The 12901-nt window shown below is 64.3% G+C and overlaps 1 protein-coding gene across 2 annotated transcripts in view; it reads right to left on the reverse strand.

Moving 5' to 3' along the window:
- Nucleotides 1-12901, reverse strand: part of SCNN1B (sodium channel epithelial 1 subunit beta) — a 45563-nt gene continuing 32662 nt past the window's right edge. For both annotated transcript variants that reach the window (XM_036460123.2, XM_036460122.2), the window contains exons 5-13: nt 11712-11815; nt 11048-11211; nt 10700-10807; nt 9246-9363; nt 4404-4479; nt 4230-4287; nt 3618-3679; nt 1077-1152; nt 1-843 (exon numbers count right to left, since the gene is read on the reverse strand). In XM_036460123.2, the coding sequence (XP_036316016.1) occupies nt 475-843; nt 1077-1152; nt 3618-3679; nt 4230-4287; nt 4404-4479; nt 9246-9363; nt 10700-10807; nt 11048-11211; nt 11712-11815 (1135 nt within the window). In that variant the 3' untranslated portion in view covers nt 1-474. The remainder of the gene's footprint in view (nt 844-1076; nt 1153-3617; nt 3680-4229; nt 4288-4403; nt 4480-9245; nt 9364-10699; nt 10808-11047; nt 11212-11711; nt 11816-12901) is intronic.

The raw sequence follows: 12901 nt of genomic DNA on the forward strand, positions 1-12901 counted from the left end.
GTGATTTCTACTTTTATTTTCAAGAATAAAACACGTGCCAGCTGGCAGCCACCCCCGCCCCTGCCTGATGCTCTCCTGCTCTGCACACCCACTGCCTCAGCGATCCCACCCTGGAGGCCAGCCCCCAGGGAGGAAAGGCTCAGGTTCTGGGGGTGGTGTGCCCGAGGCCCGGCTCTGGAGCACATGCTGCCTGGCTGCAGGGAAGCGGCCTGCCCCCAGGGAAGGTGTCCTCGGGTCTCAGAGCCTGGTTCGAGATTGAGGGTGGGCAGAAACCCACCAATTCCCCAATCCTAACAGCACCTTGGCCTGGGGACTGGGGACTGTTGGCCTCTCTGCAAGAGACAGATTTGACTGGACACCTAGTGTTGGCCCTTTGGAGAGGGCAGGATGGAATGAGGCCTTGGGCCCTGGTCTCGGCTCCTTAGGTCCAAGTTCTAGGGCTTCCCAGGGGAAGGGGCAGGGGCAGGGCAAGGCCTAGATGGCATCACCCTCACTGTCAGACTCAATGATGTCCAGTGGCTGCAGACGCAGGGAGTCATAGTTGGGGGGCGGGGTGCCCGGGATGGGCAGTGTCTGCTCATGGGGATAGGCCTCAGGGTTGGCCGTGTCAGGGTGGAAGGCAAAGTTGGTGTGAGCCTCCACCAGCTCGGCCACGGTGGGCGGGGGGCCGGCGTAGCGCGCCTGGGCCCGCCTCTGTCGCAGGCTCTTGGAGAAGGCCACCAGCCTGATGACGGTGATCCACAGGAAGTCGATGACGATCTCCGCGAACTCAATGAGGCACAGCACCGAGCCCCCCATCCAGAAGCCAAACTGGCCGCCCAGGTTCGAGAGCAGCCAGACGATCTGTGGGGGGCAGAGGCTGAGAGCCTGGCAGAGGTGGGGGCCGACCACAGGTCCTGCCTGGCCCCCAGCCTCCGGGGTCCTGTGAGCTGGGTGGCTGACTGGGAAGGGGGCAGGGAGACCATCTCAGCCCAGGGAAACAATTACTTAGAGACCTTCCTTCCTAATGCTTCTGTGGGGCTGGGGACCCTCCTGACCCGCCTGCGAGGCAGAGGGGTCAGGAGCCCCAAACTCACGTTATTAGCTGCTGACTCCTCAATGGTACGATAGTTGAATTCTTGGAAGTAGATGTTGAGCTTGACAATTCCCTTCCTGCAGGAGGCAACAGGGGCTGGTATACACACATAGCTGCCCAGCCCTCCTCTGCTTGAGCTTGGCACAGGACAATCCCCCGAGGGCCCCTCTGAGCCTGGAGTCACAAAAGGCTTCTTTGCCCAGTGCCCATCCTGTGGGCCCATTTCTCGACCAGCTTCCTAAGGGATACTCCGGCCCAAGACAGCCCCTGAGAGCTCCCCTCCCACCCCCAGAGGGCCCAGCCCAGATACAGTAGACGCTGCAAAGAGTCCGCCCTAACCTTGCCCTGTCAGGAAAGCTGGGGCAGAGAAGGTTGGCCACGAGGGCTGCCCTCTTACACCTGATGGCCCCCAGAAAGGCTGAGCTGTCTCCCATCCGGGCCTGCCTTTTCTGAACCATCCTTATGATCAGTAGAGGGTTAGCTCCAGCACCACCTCCCTCTACAGACCGCCCTTATCTCTCCAGGTGATGGAAGCTCCTCACTGCTCCCACAGGGAGGGGCTGGCACAGACTCGTCACCTAGATTCAGGTTTCCTGATGTATATGCACCTTGTGTCTTTTCTGTGCTCAGTGCATGTTTGTGTTGTATGAATAGAAAGATGGATGGATGAGTGGAATAATAGATGGGTGATGGATGGATGGATGAATGGGTGGATGGATGTTGGGTGATGGATGGATGGATGGATGGATGGATGGGTGAAGGATAGATGGATGGATGGATGGATGGATGGATGGATGCGTGGATGGATGGATGGATAGAAGACTGGAAGGATGGAGGATGGATGGATGGATGCATGGATGGGTGGGTGGGTGGATGGATGGATGGATGGATGGGTAGAAGACTGGAAAGATGGAGGACAGGTGGATGGGTGGATGGATGGAAGGATGGATGAATCCATGGATGGGTTGGGTGGATGGATGGATGCATGGATGGGTGGGTGGGTGGATGAATGGATGGATGGGTAGAAGACTGGAAGGATGGAGGGCAGGTGGATAGGTGGATGGATGGAAGGATGGATGAATCCATGGATAGGTTGGGTGGATGGATGGATGGATGGATGGATGGATGGATGGATGGATGGATAGAAGACTGGAAGGATGAAGGATGGATGGATGGATGCATGGATGGGTGGGTGGGTGGATGGATGGATGGATGGGTAGGTGGAAGACTGGAAGGATGGAGGATAGGTGGCTGGATGGGTGGGTAGAAGACTGGAAGGATAGAGGACAGGGAGATGGATGGATGGATGGATGGATGAACGGGTAGAAGACTGGCAAGATAGAGGATGGTGGAAGGATGGATAGATAGATATATGGATGGGTGGGTAGAAGACTGGCAAAATAGAGGATGGGTGGAAGGAAGGATGGATGGATGGATGGATGGATGGGTAGAAGACTTGCCAGATAGAAAATGGGTGGAAGGATGGATGGATGGATGGATGGGTGGGTAGAAGACTGGAAAAATAGAGGACAGGGGAATGGATGGATGGATGGATGGATGGTAGAAGACTGGCCAGATAAGAGGACGGGTGGAAGGATGGTTAGATGGATGGATGGATGGGTAGAAGACTGGAAAAGGAGAGGACAGATGGATGGATGGGTAGAAGACTCGAAGGATAGAGGACAGGGGGATGGATGGATGGATGGGTAGAAGACTGGCCAGATAGAGGACAGGTAGAAGGATGGATGAATGGATGGATGGGTAGAAGACTGGAAAGATAGAGGACAGGGGGGTGGATGGATGGATGGATGGATGGGTGAGTAGAAGACTCTAAGGATAGAGGACAGGGGGATGGATGGATAGATGGATGGTAGAAGATTGGCCAGATAGAGGACGGGTGGAAGGATGGATGGGTGGATGGATGGAAGGATGGATGGGTGGATAGATAGAAGGATGTATGGATGCATGGATGGGTGGTTGGGTGGATGGATGTGTAGATGGGTGGATGAATGGGTGAGTGGGTGGGTGGGTAGAAAACTGGAAGGATGGAGGACAGGTAGGTGGGTGGATGGATGGGTGGGTAGGAGACTGGAAGGATGGAGGACGGGAGGATAGGTGGACGGGTGGATGGATGGGTAGGTGAATGGAGGACAGGTGGATGGGTGGATGGATGCATGGATGGGTGGGTGGGTAGGAAACTGGAAGGATGGAGGATGGATGGGTGGATGGGTGGATAGAAGACTAGAAGGATGGAGGTTGGATGGATGGATGGTGGATGGGGGGGTGAGTGGGTAGGAGACTGGGAAGATGGAGGCAGGTGGATGGGTGTATGAAGAGGTGGCAGATGGAGGAACAAGCTCTCCTTTGGGAGTGGAACACTCTGAGTCCCCTTGACTGGCCCTCTCTCACTCCCAATGCGTCCCCCTCCAGGCTCACTCCCAGGTCTGAGCAGAGTGAGAAGGGGTCTGAGGAGCTGCCTGTGTCCAGACTCCTCTCCTGAGGCCCTTTTCTGCCTCCCAGCCCTGCCCACACCCAGGCTGACCTGCTCAAGGTGATGTTGGTACTTTGGTCCCGCTCCTGAGATAAGACGTGGAAAATCCAGTCCTGCAACCCAAGAAAGCAGCTGGAAAAAATGGGGCCTGCAGCACCCTCCCAGCCAGGGCTGCCCAGCGGCTGAAGCTCCCGGACACCGTGGGCTCGGGGAGAGCAGGCAGGGGATGTGGCTGCTGTCACGGGGAGGAGGCCCTCAGGGCTCCAGACTCTTCCCCCAGAGGTTAGCCTTCTCTGCCAGCCTTGCCCACCTCTACCCCCCCCCTCCAGCTGCCCCCCTGCCTGGTCCTGCTCCCGGCCCTGCCCACGCTGGCTCAGCTTCATCCTCTGCTCCATCACCTTCCTGGTAGCCTTCCCTGACCGTCCAGAGAGGCTCTCCCTGGCTTACTTGCTGCAATCCTCACCCTACTGTGCACGGTCTTATTTCTATGGGCTCCGGCCAGAATGCAGGCGCTGCAAGAACACAGGACTCTGTGGCTCGCTGCACAGTGCCGGGAGTGGAGAAGGGGGGAAGAGGGGAGAGGAGCTCCCTGTCTGAAGCTCCAAGCAGCCTGCAGGCTCCCCAAAGGTGGGAGCCAGGAGCTCGGCCCCTCCACCCTCTCACCTCAGAGGCCTCTGAAGGCCAGTCAGCCATGGAGATGGTCATCTTGTACTGGGTGTCACTGGAAGAGAGAAGGCAGCCCGGTGGCTGTGCTGCCCCACAGTGCCCGCACCGCCCTCCCCCACAGTGCCCGCCCCTCCCCCGCAGTGCCCACACTGGGCAGCGCCTGGCACTCACTTGCAGGACTCCTTGCACATGCCAATGCAGGTCTCCCTCTGGGCCGGGCTCCTGCGCAGCTGCGAGTAGCAGTAGACTGACAGGGAGAGGCTGCTCTGAGCGCCTCCCACTGTGCTCTCCCACCTCCGCCCTCACCCTGAGGTGCTGGGACCCTGGATCGCAGGATCAGCTCCGGCCTGGGCTCCTCTCCTGTGGCCTCAGCTGTCAGATGTGGGAGGTCACCGCCCTCCTGTGCGCCTGCCTGCACCCCCAGAGAGCTGAGCCCCAAGAGCGGCCTGACGGGGACAGAGCTCCCTGAGGGGACACGGCTCCCTGAGGGGACACGGCTCCCTGAGGGGACACGGCTCCCTGAGGGGACACGGCTCCCTGAGGAGACACGGCTCCCTGAGGGGACACAGCTCCCTGAGGGGGGGACACGGCTCCCTGAGGGGACACGGCTCCCTGAGGGGACACGGCTCCCTGAGGGGACACGGCTCCCTGAGGGGACACAGCTCCCTGAGGGGGGGACACGGCTCCCTGAGGGGACACGGCTCCCTGAGGGGACACAGCTCCCTGAGGGGGGACACGGCTCCCTGAGGGGACACGGCTCCCTGAGGGGACACAGCTCCCTGAGGGGACACGGCTCCCTGAGGGGGGGACACGGCTCCCTGAGGGGACACGGCTCCCTGAGGGGACACAGCTCCCTGAGGGGGGGACACGGCTCCCTGAGGGGACACGGCTCCCTGAGGGGACACGGCTCCCTGAGGGGGGGACACAGCTCCCTGAGGGGACACGGCTCCCTGAGGGGACACAGCTCCCTGAGGGGGGGACACGGCTCCCTGAGGGGACACGGCTCCCTGAGGGGACACGGCTCCCTGAGGGGACCCGGCTCCCTGAGGGGACACAGCTCCCTGGGGGGGGGACACGGCTCCCTGAGGGGACACGGCTCCCTGAGGGACACGGCTCCCTGAGGGGACACAGCTCCCTGAGGGGACACGGCTCCCTGAGGAGACACAGCTCCCTGAGGGGACACGGCTCCCTGAGGGGACACGGCTCCCTGAGGGGACACGGCTCCCTGAGGGGACACGGCTCCCTGAGGAGACACGGCTCCCTGAGGGGACACAGCTCCCTGAGGGGGGGGACACGGCTCCCTGAGGGGACACGGCTCCCTGAGGGGACACGGCTCCCTGAGGGGACACGGCTCCCTGAGGGGACACAGCTCCCTGAGGGGGGGACACGGCTCCCCGAGGGGACACGGCTCCCTGAGGGGACACAGCTCCCTGAGGGGGGGACACGGCTCCCTGAGGGGACACGGCTCCCTGAGGGGACACGGCTCCCTGAGGGGACACGGCTCCCTGAGGGGGACACGGCTCCCTGAGGGGACACGGCTCCCTGAGGGGACACAGCTCCCTGAGGGGGGACACGGCTCCCTGAGGGGACACGGCTCCCTGAGGGGACACGGCTCCCTGAGGGGGGGACACAGCTCCCTGAGGGGACACGGCTCCCTGAGGGGACACAGCTCCCTGAGGGGGGGACACGGCTCCCTGAGGGGACACGGCTCCCTGAGGGGACACGGCTCCCTGAGGGGACACGGCTCCCTGAGGGGACACAGCTCCCTGAGGGGGGGACACGGCTCCCTGAGGGGACACGGCTCCCTGAGGGACACGGCTCCCTGAGGGGACACAGCTCCCTGAGGGGACACGGCTCCCTGAGGAGACACAGCTCCCTGAGGGGACACGGCTCCCTGAGGGGACACGGCTCCCTGAGGGGACACGGCTCCCTGAGGAAACACGGCTCCCTGAGGGGACACGGCTCCCTGAGGGGACACAGCTCCCTGAGGGGGACACAGCTCCCTGAGGGGACACAGCTCCCTGAGGGGACACATCTCCCTGAGGAAACACAGCTCCCTGAGGGGACACAGCTCCCTGAGGGGACACAGCTCCCTGAGGGGACACAGCTCCCTGAGGGGACACAGCTCCCTGAGGGGGACACAGCTCCCTGAGGGGACACAGCTCCCTGAGGGGGACACAGCTCCCTGAGGGGATACAGCTCCCTGAGGAGACACAGCACCCTGAGGGGACACATCTCCCTGAGGAAACACAGCTCCCTGAGGGGACACAGCTCCCTGAGGGGACACGGCTCCCTGAGGGGACACGGCTCCCTGAGGGGGACACGGCTCCCTGACGGGGACATGGCTCCCTGAGGGGGCACAGCACCCTGATGGGACACAGCTCCCTGAGGGGGACACAGCTCCCTGAGGGGACACAGCTCCCTGAGGGGGACACAGCTCCCTGAGGCGGACACAGCTCCCTGAGGGGACACGGCTCCCTGACAGGGACACAGCTCCCTGAGGGGGACACAGCTCCCTGAGGGGGACACAGCTCCCTGAGGGGGACACGGCTCCCTGAGGGGACACGGCTCCCTGAGGGGACACGGCTCCCTGAGGGGACACGGCTCCCTGAAGGGACACAGCTCCCTGAGGGGGACACAGCTCCCTGAGGGGGAACAGCTCCCTGAGGGGGACACAGCTCCCTGAGGGGGACACGGCTCCCTGAGGGGACACGGCTCCCTGAGGGGGACACAGCTCCCTGAGGGGGACACAGCTCCCTGAGGGGACACAGCTCCCTGAGGGGGACACAGCTCCCTGAGGGGACACAGCTCCCTGAGGGGGACACAGCTCCCTGAGGGGATACAGCTCCCTGAGGAGACACAGCACCCTGAGGGGACACATCTCCCTGAGGAAACACAGCTCCCTGAGGGGACACAGCTCCCTGATGGGACACAGCTCCCTGAGGGGACACAGCTCCCTGAGGGGACACAGCTCCCTGAGGGGACACAGCATTCTGAGGGGACACAGCTCCCTGAGGGGGGCACAGCTCCCTGAGGGGACACAGCGCCCTGAGGGGACACAGCATTCTGAGGGGACACAGCTCCCTGATGGGACACAGCTCCCTGAGGGGACACAGCTCCCTGAGGGGACACAGCTCCCTGAGGGGACACAGCTCCCTGAGGGGACACAGCTCCCTGAGGGGACACAGCATTCTGAGGGGACACAGCTCCCTGATGGGACACAGCATTCTGAGGGGACACAGCATTCTGAGGGGACACAGCTCCCTGAGGGGTCACAGCATTCCGAGGGGACACAGCTCCCTGAGGGGACACAGCATTCTGAGGGGACACAGCTCCCTGAGGGGACACAGCTCCCTGAGGGGATACAGCTCCCTGAGGAGACACAGCACCCTGAGGGGACACATCTCCCTGAGGAAACACAGCTCCCTGAGGGGACACAGCTCCCTGAGGGGACACAGCTCCCTGAGGGGACACAGCTCCCTGAGGGGACACAGCTCCCTGAGGGGACACAGCTCCCTGAGGGGGACACAGCTCCCTGAGGGGATACAGCTCCCTGAGGAGACACAGCACCCTGAGGGGACACATCTCCCTGAGGAAACACAGCTCCCTGAGGGGACACAGCTCCCTGATGGGACACAGCTCCCTGAGGGGACACAGCTCCCTGAGGGGACACAGCTCCCTGAGGGGACACAGCTCCCTGAGGGGACACAGCTCCCTGAGGAAACACAGCTCCCTGAGGGGACACAGCTCCCTGAGGGGGGCACAGCTCCCTGAGGGGGACACAGCTCCCTGAGGGGACACAGCTCCCTGAGGGGACACAGCTCCCTGAGGGGACACAGCATTCTGAGGGGACACAGCTCCCTGAGGGGGGCACAGCTCCCTGAGGGGGACACAGCTCCCTGAGGGGACACAGCATTCTGAGGGGACACAGCTCCCTGATGGGACACAGCTCCCTGAGGGGACACAGCTCCCTGAGGGGACACAGCATTCTGAGGGGACACAGCTCCCTGAGGGGACACAGCTCCCTGAGGGGACACAGCTCCCTGAGGGGACACAGCATTCTGAGGGGACACAGCTCCCTGATGGGACACAGCTCCCTGAGGGGACACAGCTCCCTGAGGGGACACAGCTCCCTGAGGGGACACAGCATTCTGAGGGGACACAGCTCCCTGATGGGACACAGCATTCTGAGGGGACACAGCATTCTGAGGGGACACAGCTCCCTGAGGAGACACAGCATTCTGAGGGGACACGGCTCCCTGAGGGGGACACAGCTCCCTGAGGGGACACAGCATTCTGAGGGGACACGGCTCCCTGAGGGGACACGGCTCCCTGAGGGGACACGGCTCCCTGAGGGGACACAGCACCCTGAGGGGACACGGCTCCCTGAGGGGACACGGCTCCCTGAGGGGACACAGCTCCCTGAGGGGACACAGCATTCTGAGGGACACGGCTCCCTCAGGGGACACGGCTCCCTGAGGGGACACGGCTCCCTGACGAGGACAGAGCGGCCTGACAGGACAGCTGAGGCTGGCACAAGTGTAGGCAGGAACCAGTGCACAGGCTGCTGTGCAACACACTCCACTGCCGACACCATAGGACACGGCACACCACTGCACTTCACACATGTGTGGGTAACATAAATGGGCACAGGTGTGCATGCACCGGGGTGGCACACCAAGCTCACACATGTGAGGGTGTGTGTGTGGCACAGACACGGCCCACAGACAGTGGCTTCCGCACAACACAGTCAAGCTTAGGAGTGGGAGCCGTAGGGGAGGGGTGCGCAGGGAAGGGGTGTGTAGAGGAGGGAATGTAGTGTGCAGGGGAGGGGTGTGTAGGGGGAGGGGTGCAGGGGAGGGGTGCCGAGGGGAGGGGAGGGGTGCCAGGAGGGGCTGTGCCCATGCCTGCGCGGAGCCAGCCAGGTGCAGCGGGTCCTGCAGGCAGGGACTGCCTCCCTGGCAGCAGGGCCTTTGGGGCGGGCCTGGGTTCGGGGTTCGGGTCCGGGCTCACCCCAGTCCGGGAAGTCCCGGCTGCTGCAGTACTTCTCCCCGGGGGGCAGCGGGTACAGGTAGTGGCCGCAGCTGCAGTTCCGGATCATGTGTTCTTGGAAGCAGGAGCGGATACAGGCCTGGGGGGACAGCGGCTGCGATGACCATGGTGCCCCCCGGCCCGGGGCAGCCCAGGGAGCTGGGGTCAGGGAGGGCCTCCACCCCGGAGCGGCGGCGAGGACAGCAGGGCGGACGCTGACAAGGCCCCGCGGCCTCCTGGGCCCTTTAGCAGGTGGCCCAGAGGGCAGCCTGAAGGGCGGTGCTCCTGGCCTTCTGCGGGGGGTCCGCTCGGACTGCCAGCCGGATGTGAAGATCGCCGGGTGCCCCGTCCAGCCCAGGGGCATCCCGCAGAGACCCCTGTGTCTGCAGCGGGTCCCCCCTCAGAGCAGCTGGGGGCGGGGCAGGGTGACGGGCTCTGGCTTTGGGAAGAGCCTGGTGTTGGCACAGGTGGCCTGGACTTTGCCACGGTCTCTGCCACGGGTGCTATTGCATTGAAAGGAGCTGAAGGTGTTGTGAAAAGAGGCAGAGCTAATGCCTGTGGGCTGCCCCTGTGGAGGTGGCCAGGCCTGAGGGCGGAGGGGGGTGAGGCCAGCTGCAGGGGCTGCAGGGGAGGTCAGCTCCCTGTGACCGCGCAGAAGGGAGACCACCCCTGCTGGCGCGCTCAGACATGGAGGCGGGCACCCGGTTCCCCCTTGCTATGCCTCAGTTTCCTTATCTGCCAAGGCAGACTGAGGGGGGGAGGGTTGAGGGGGAGGAGTGCCAGCCAGTGGGTACTTTTGTCACCTTTGTGAAGATTTACTGGTCTGTCCCCGTCACTGGGACGGTCTGGCCCGCCTCCCAGGCTGACCCTGGAGATCAGAGCAGACAGCAGCCCCGGCTGCAGCAGGGGTTTAGGCCAGAGACAGGCGAGGCGTGCGCTCACCCAGCCCCGAGGCTCCTAGTAACGGCTGCTGCGTTAGGCTGTTGTGCGGATTGAGTGATCGGACGTGTAAAGAACTTGGCAGTGCCGCCTGGCACATGATCAGCCTGCTATTAGCACTAGTTCACACTTACAATAACTGAACAGCCCCTAATAATTAACAGCTGCTGAGTGTACCACCCCCTCAGGGGTGTTGGAAGGACCAAATGATGATGTAACACATGCGAAGTCTTAGCTCAGACACACACGGTTCTCAGGGCCCCAGAGGGAGACCCTTACCGCCCTGGGCCTCCCCGGGGGGATGGCAGGTGGGCACCCCCGGGGCCTGGTGAGAACCAGGGACTGGACTGGCTCTACAGCCCCGGGTATCACTAAATCCACAAAACCACCCCAACGTGCCACAAACCCAGCACAGCCAGCCCCGCCAGGCCAGGGGCCCCGCAGCCTTAGGCCCCGAGCAGGCGGCCGGGCCAGGGCGGGAGGGGGCCGCACGCTACCTGGATGGAGTAGGAGGTGTTGTAGCCGCGGTACAGGTTGTGGACGGGCACGTCGGAGCCGTTCGCTGTGCACTGGCTGTAGGGCTTGCCCTTGCGCTCCAGCTTGTCCTGAGTCAGAGCGGGTGTTGGTGGGGACCTGGTCACCCAGGAGGCCCCCTGCCCTGCCGGCCACTCTGCAGGTGCCCTACGCTCTGCCAGCGGGTGCCGGGTGCTGTCCTCCCGGGAGCGCGGCTGCCCTGGGGCAGAGCCGAGGGCAGGCAGGAGGACCGCGAGGAAGGCCGCGGGCAGAGGCCCGGAGTGGGCCAGGAGGGCGGCTGCCACCCTCCCCGGTGTCCCCGGGCCGCGTACCACCAGCACCCCGATGGATGTCTCCGTGCCGGACATGGCGTAGATGCCCTCCTCCTTGACGAAGGGGTAGGACCTCTGCTCATGCAGCAGCAGCCGGGCGCCGGCCGTGGACGTGAGGAACGGCACATAGTCCTCCTGGCCCAGGTCCAGGATCAGCTTCAGGCCTGAGGGGAGGGCCGAGGCTGCTGCCGGGGGCCTGCGCCCGCTGTCCGTGCCCCCCGCGGGGCCCCCTGCTGCCTCGTCTCCTCCAGCCACCGTCTCTCCTGGGCTCCCCGGCTCCCCACCCACACGGCAGGCCCACCGGGCACCGCGGGCACCACGCCTCACAGTCAGCCCGGTGCTCCTTCCGGTGCCAGGCCACCCCACCCCCTGGGAGGCCCGCTCTCCCTCAGGGCTCAGGCCAGGGCACCTCCTCAGCCTGCGAGGGCCCAGCGCTTCCCACTCAGCCTTTCTGCTCATTAGCGAGTGGAATGGCGTGGCTGCCGAGGGGTCCCGTGGGGCAGGAACAGCTGAGCCCCCTGGCCACCCTCCCGCTCGGCCACCTTCCTCAGGCCCCAGCTGCCTGCCCAGATCCTGTCCTTCAACGCCTGGTGGCAGCCTGGTCTTCGGCCACACATGGTGGGAGGTTAAAGCCTCTGATCTGGCCGGCAGGAGCGAGACTTACCGAACTCCACTCCGGGGTTGGATGAGGGCAGTGCCTGCTCAGCCATGCCCCAGTTGAAGATGTAGCAGTTGCCATAGTCAGGGTGGAAGAGGGAGGTGAAGTTCCTGAAAGAAACAGCAGCAGCTGAAGTGCAGCCCGCCCGGTGCCTGGTGTCCAGTGCCCGGTGCCCGATGCCCGGTGCCCGCTGCCCGGTGCCTGGTGCCTTGTGCCCGGTGCCCGCTGCCCGATGTCTGATGCCCGGTGCCCGATGTCTGATGCCCGGTGCCTGCTGCCCACTGCCCGGTGTCTTGTGCCCGCTGCCCGGTGCCTTGTGCCCGGTGCCTGCTGCCCACTGCCTGGTGCCTTGTGCCCGCTGCCCGGTGCCCGCTGCCCGGTGTCCGGTGCCTGGTGCCCGGTGCCCGCCTGGCTGCTGTGCAGCCTGGCAGCCCAGGGCCCAGGCAGGGAGGCGAGTAGAAGGCCGTCACGCAGCCCGGTGCCTGGGCACAGCCGGAGAGGCGCCCAGGTTCCCTCAGGAAAGAGGGGAGAAGGAGCGGGGGGCTCGGGCTTAGCCAGGAACCAGGAGTATCTTTCACGCCTTCATGTCGCCTCGCAGGGTCGGGCTCAGTCAGGGCCTGTGCACGTGCCCGTGTTTGGGGAACCTCTTTGCGCATGTGACTAAGGACCCTGAGGGGAGGCAGCGCGGCCCTGGTGGCCCCACGTCCAGTCCCAGCGTCTTTGGCAGGGCCGGGGGATTCCCAGGCAGAGCGGCATGGGAAGAGGAGGCAGAGGAGGGGGTGACACAGCCACAAGCCCAGGAAGCTGGGGACCCCAGAAGCTGGCCGAGGCGGGAAGGACCCTCCCCAGGGCCTGTGGAGGGAGCCGGCCCTGCCACACCTTGATTGGCCCTCTGGCCCCCCCCCATGAAGAAACAAATCCTGTCACTTAAGTCACTCTCCAGAGAGGCGAACCGGACACCTGGCCATTCGGGTAAAGAGGGAGATGGGCAGAGCCGGGCCCCGGGGGCCGTGGGTCAGCAGGGGCGGGGCCCTGGGTCAGCAGGGTCCCCGGGGGCCGTGGGTCAGCAGGGGCGGGGCCGTGGGTCAGCAGGGGCGGGGCCGTGGGTCAGCAGGGGTCCCGGGGGCCGTGGGTCAGCAGGGTCCCCGGGGCCGTGGGTCAGCAGGGGCGGGGCCGTGGGTCAGCAGGGGCCCCGG

Source organism: Pipistrellus kuhlii, unplaced genomic scaffold, assembly GCF_014108245.1.
Source record: "Pipistrellus kuhlii isolate mPipKuh1 unplaced genomic scaffold, mPipKuh1.p scaffold_m20_p_31, whole genome shotgun sequence".
Classification (NCBI taxonomy): Eukaryota; Metazoa; Chordata; class Mammalia; order Chiroptera; family Vespertilionidae; genus Pipistrellus; species Pipistrellus kuhlii.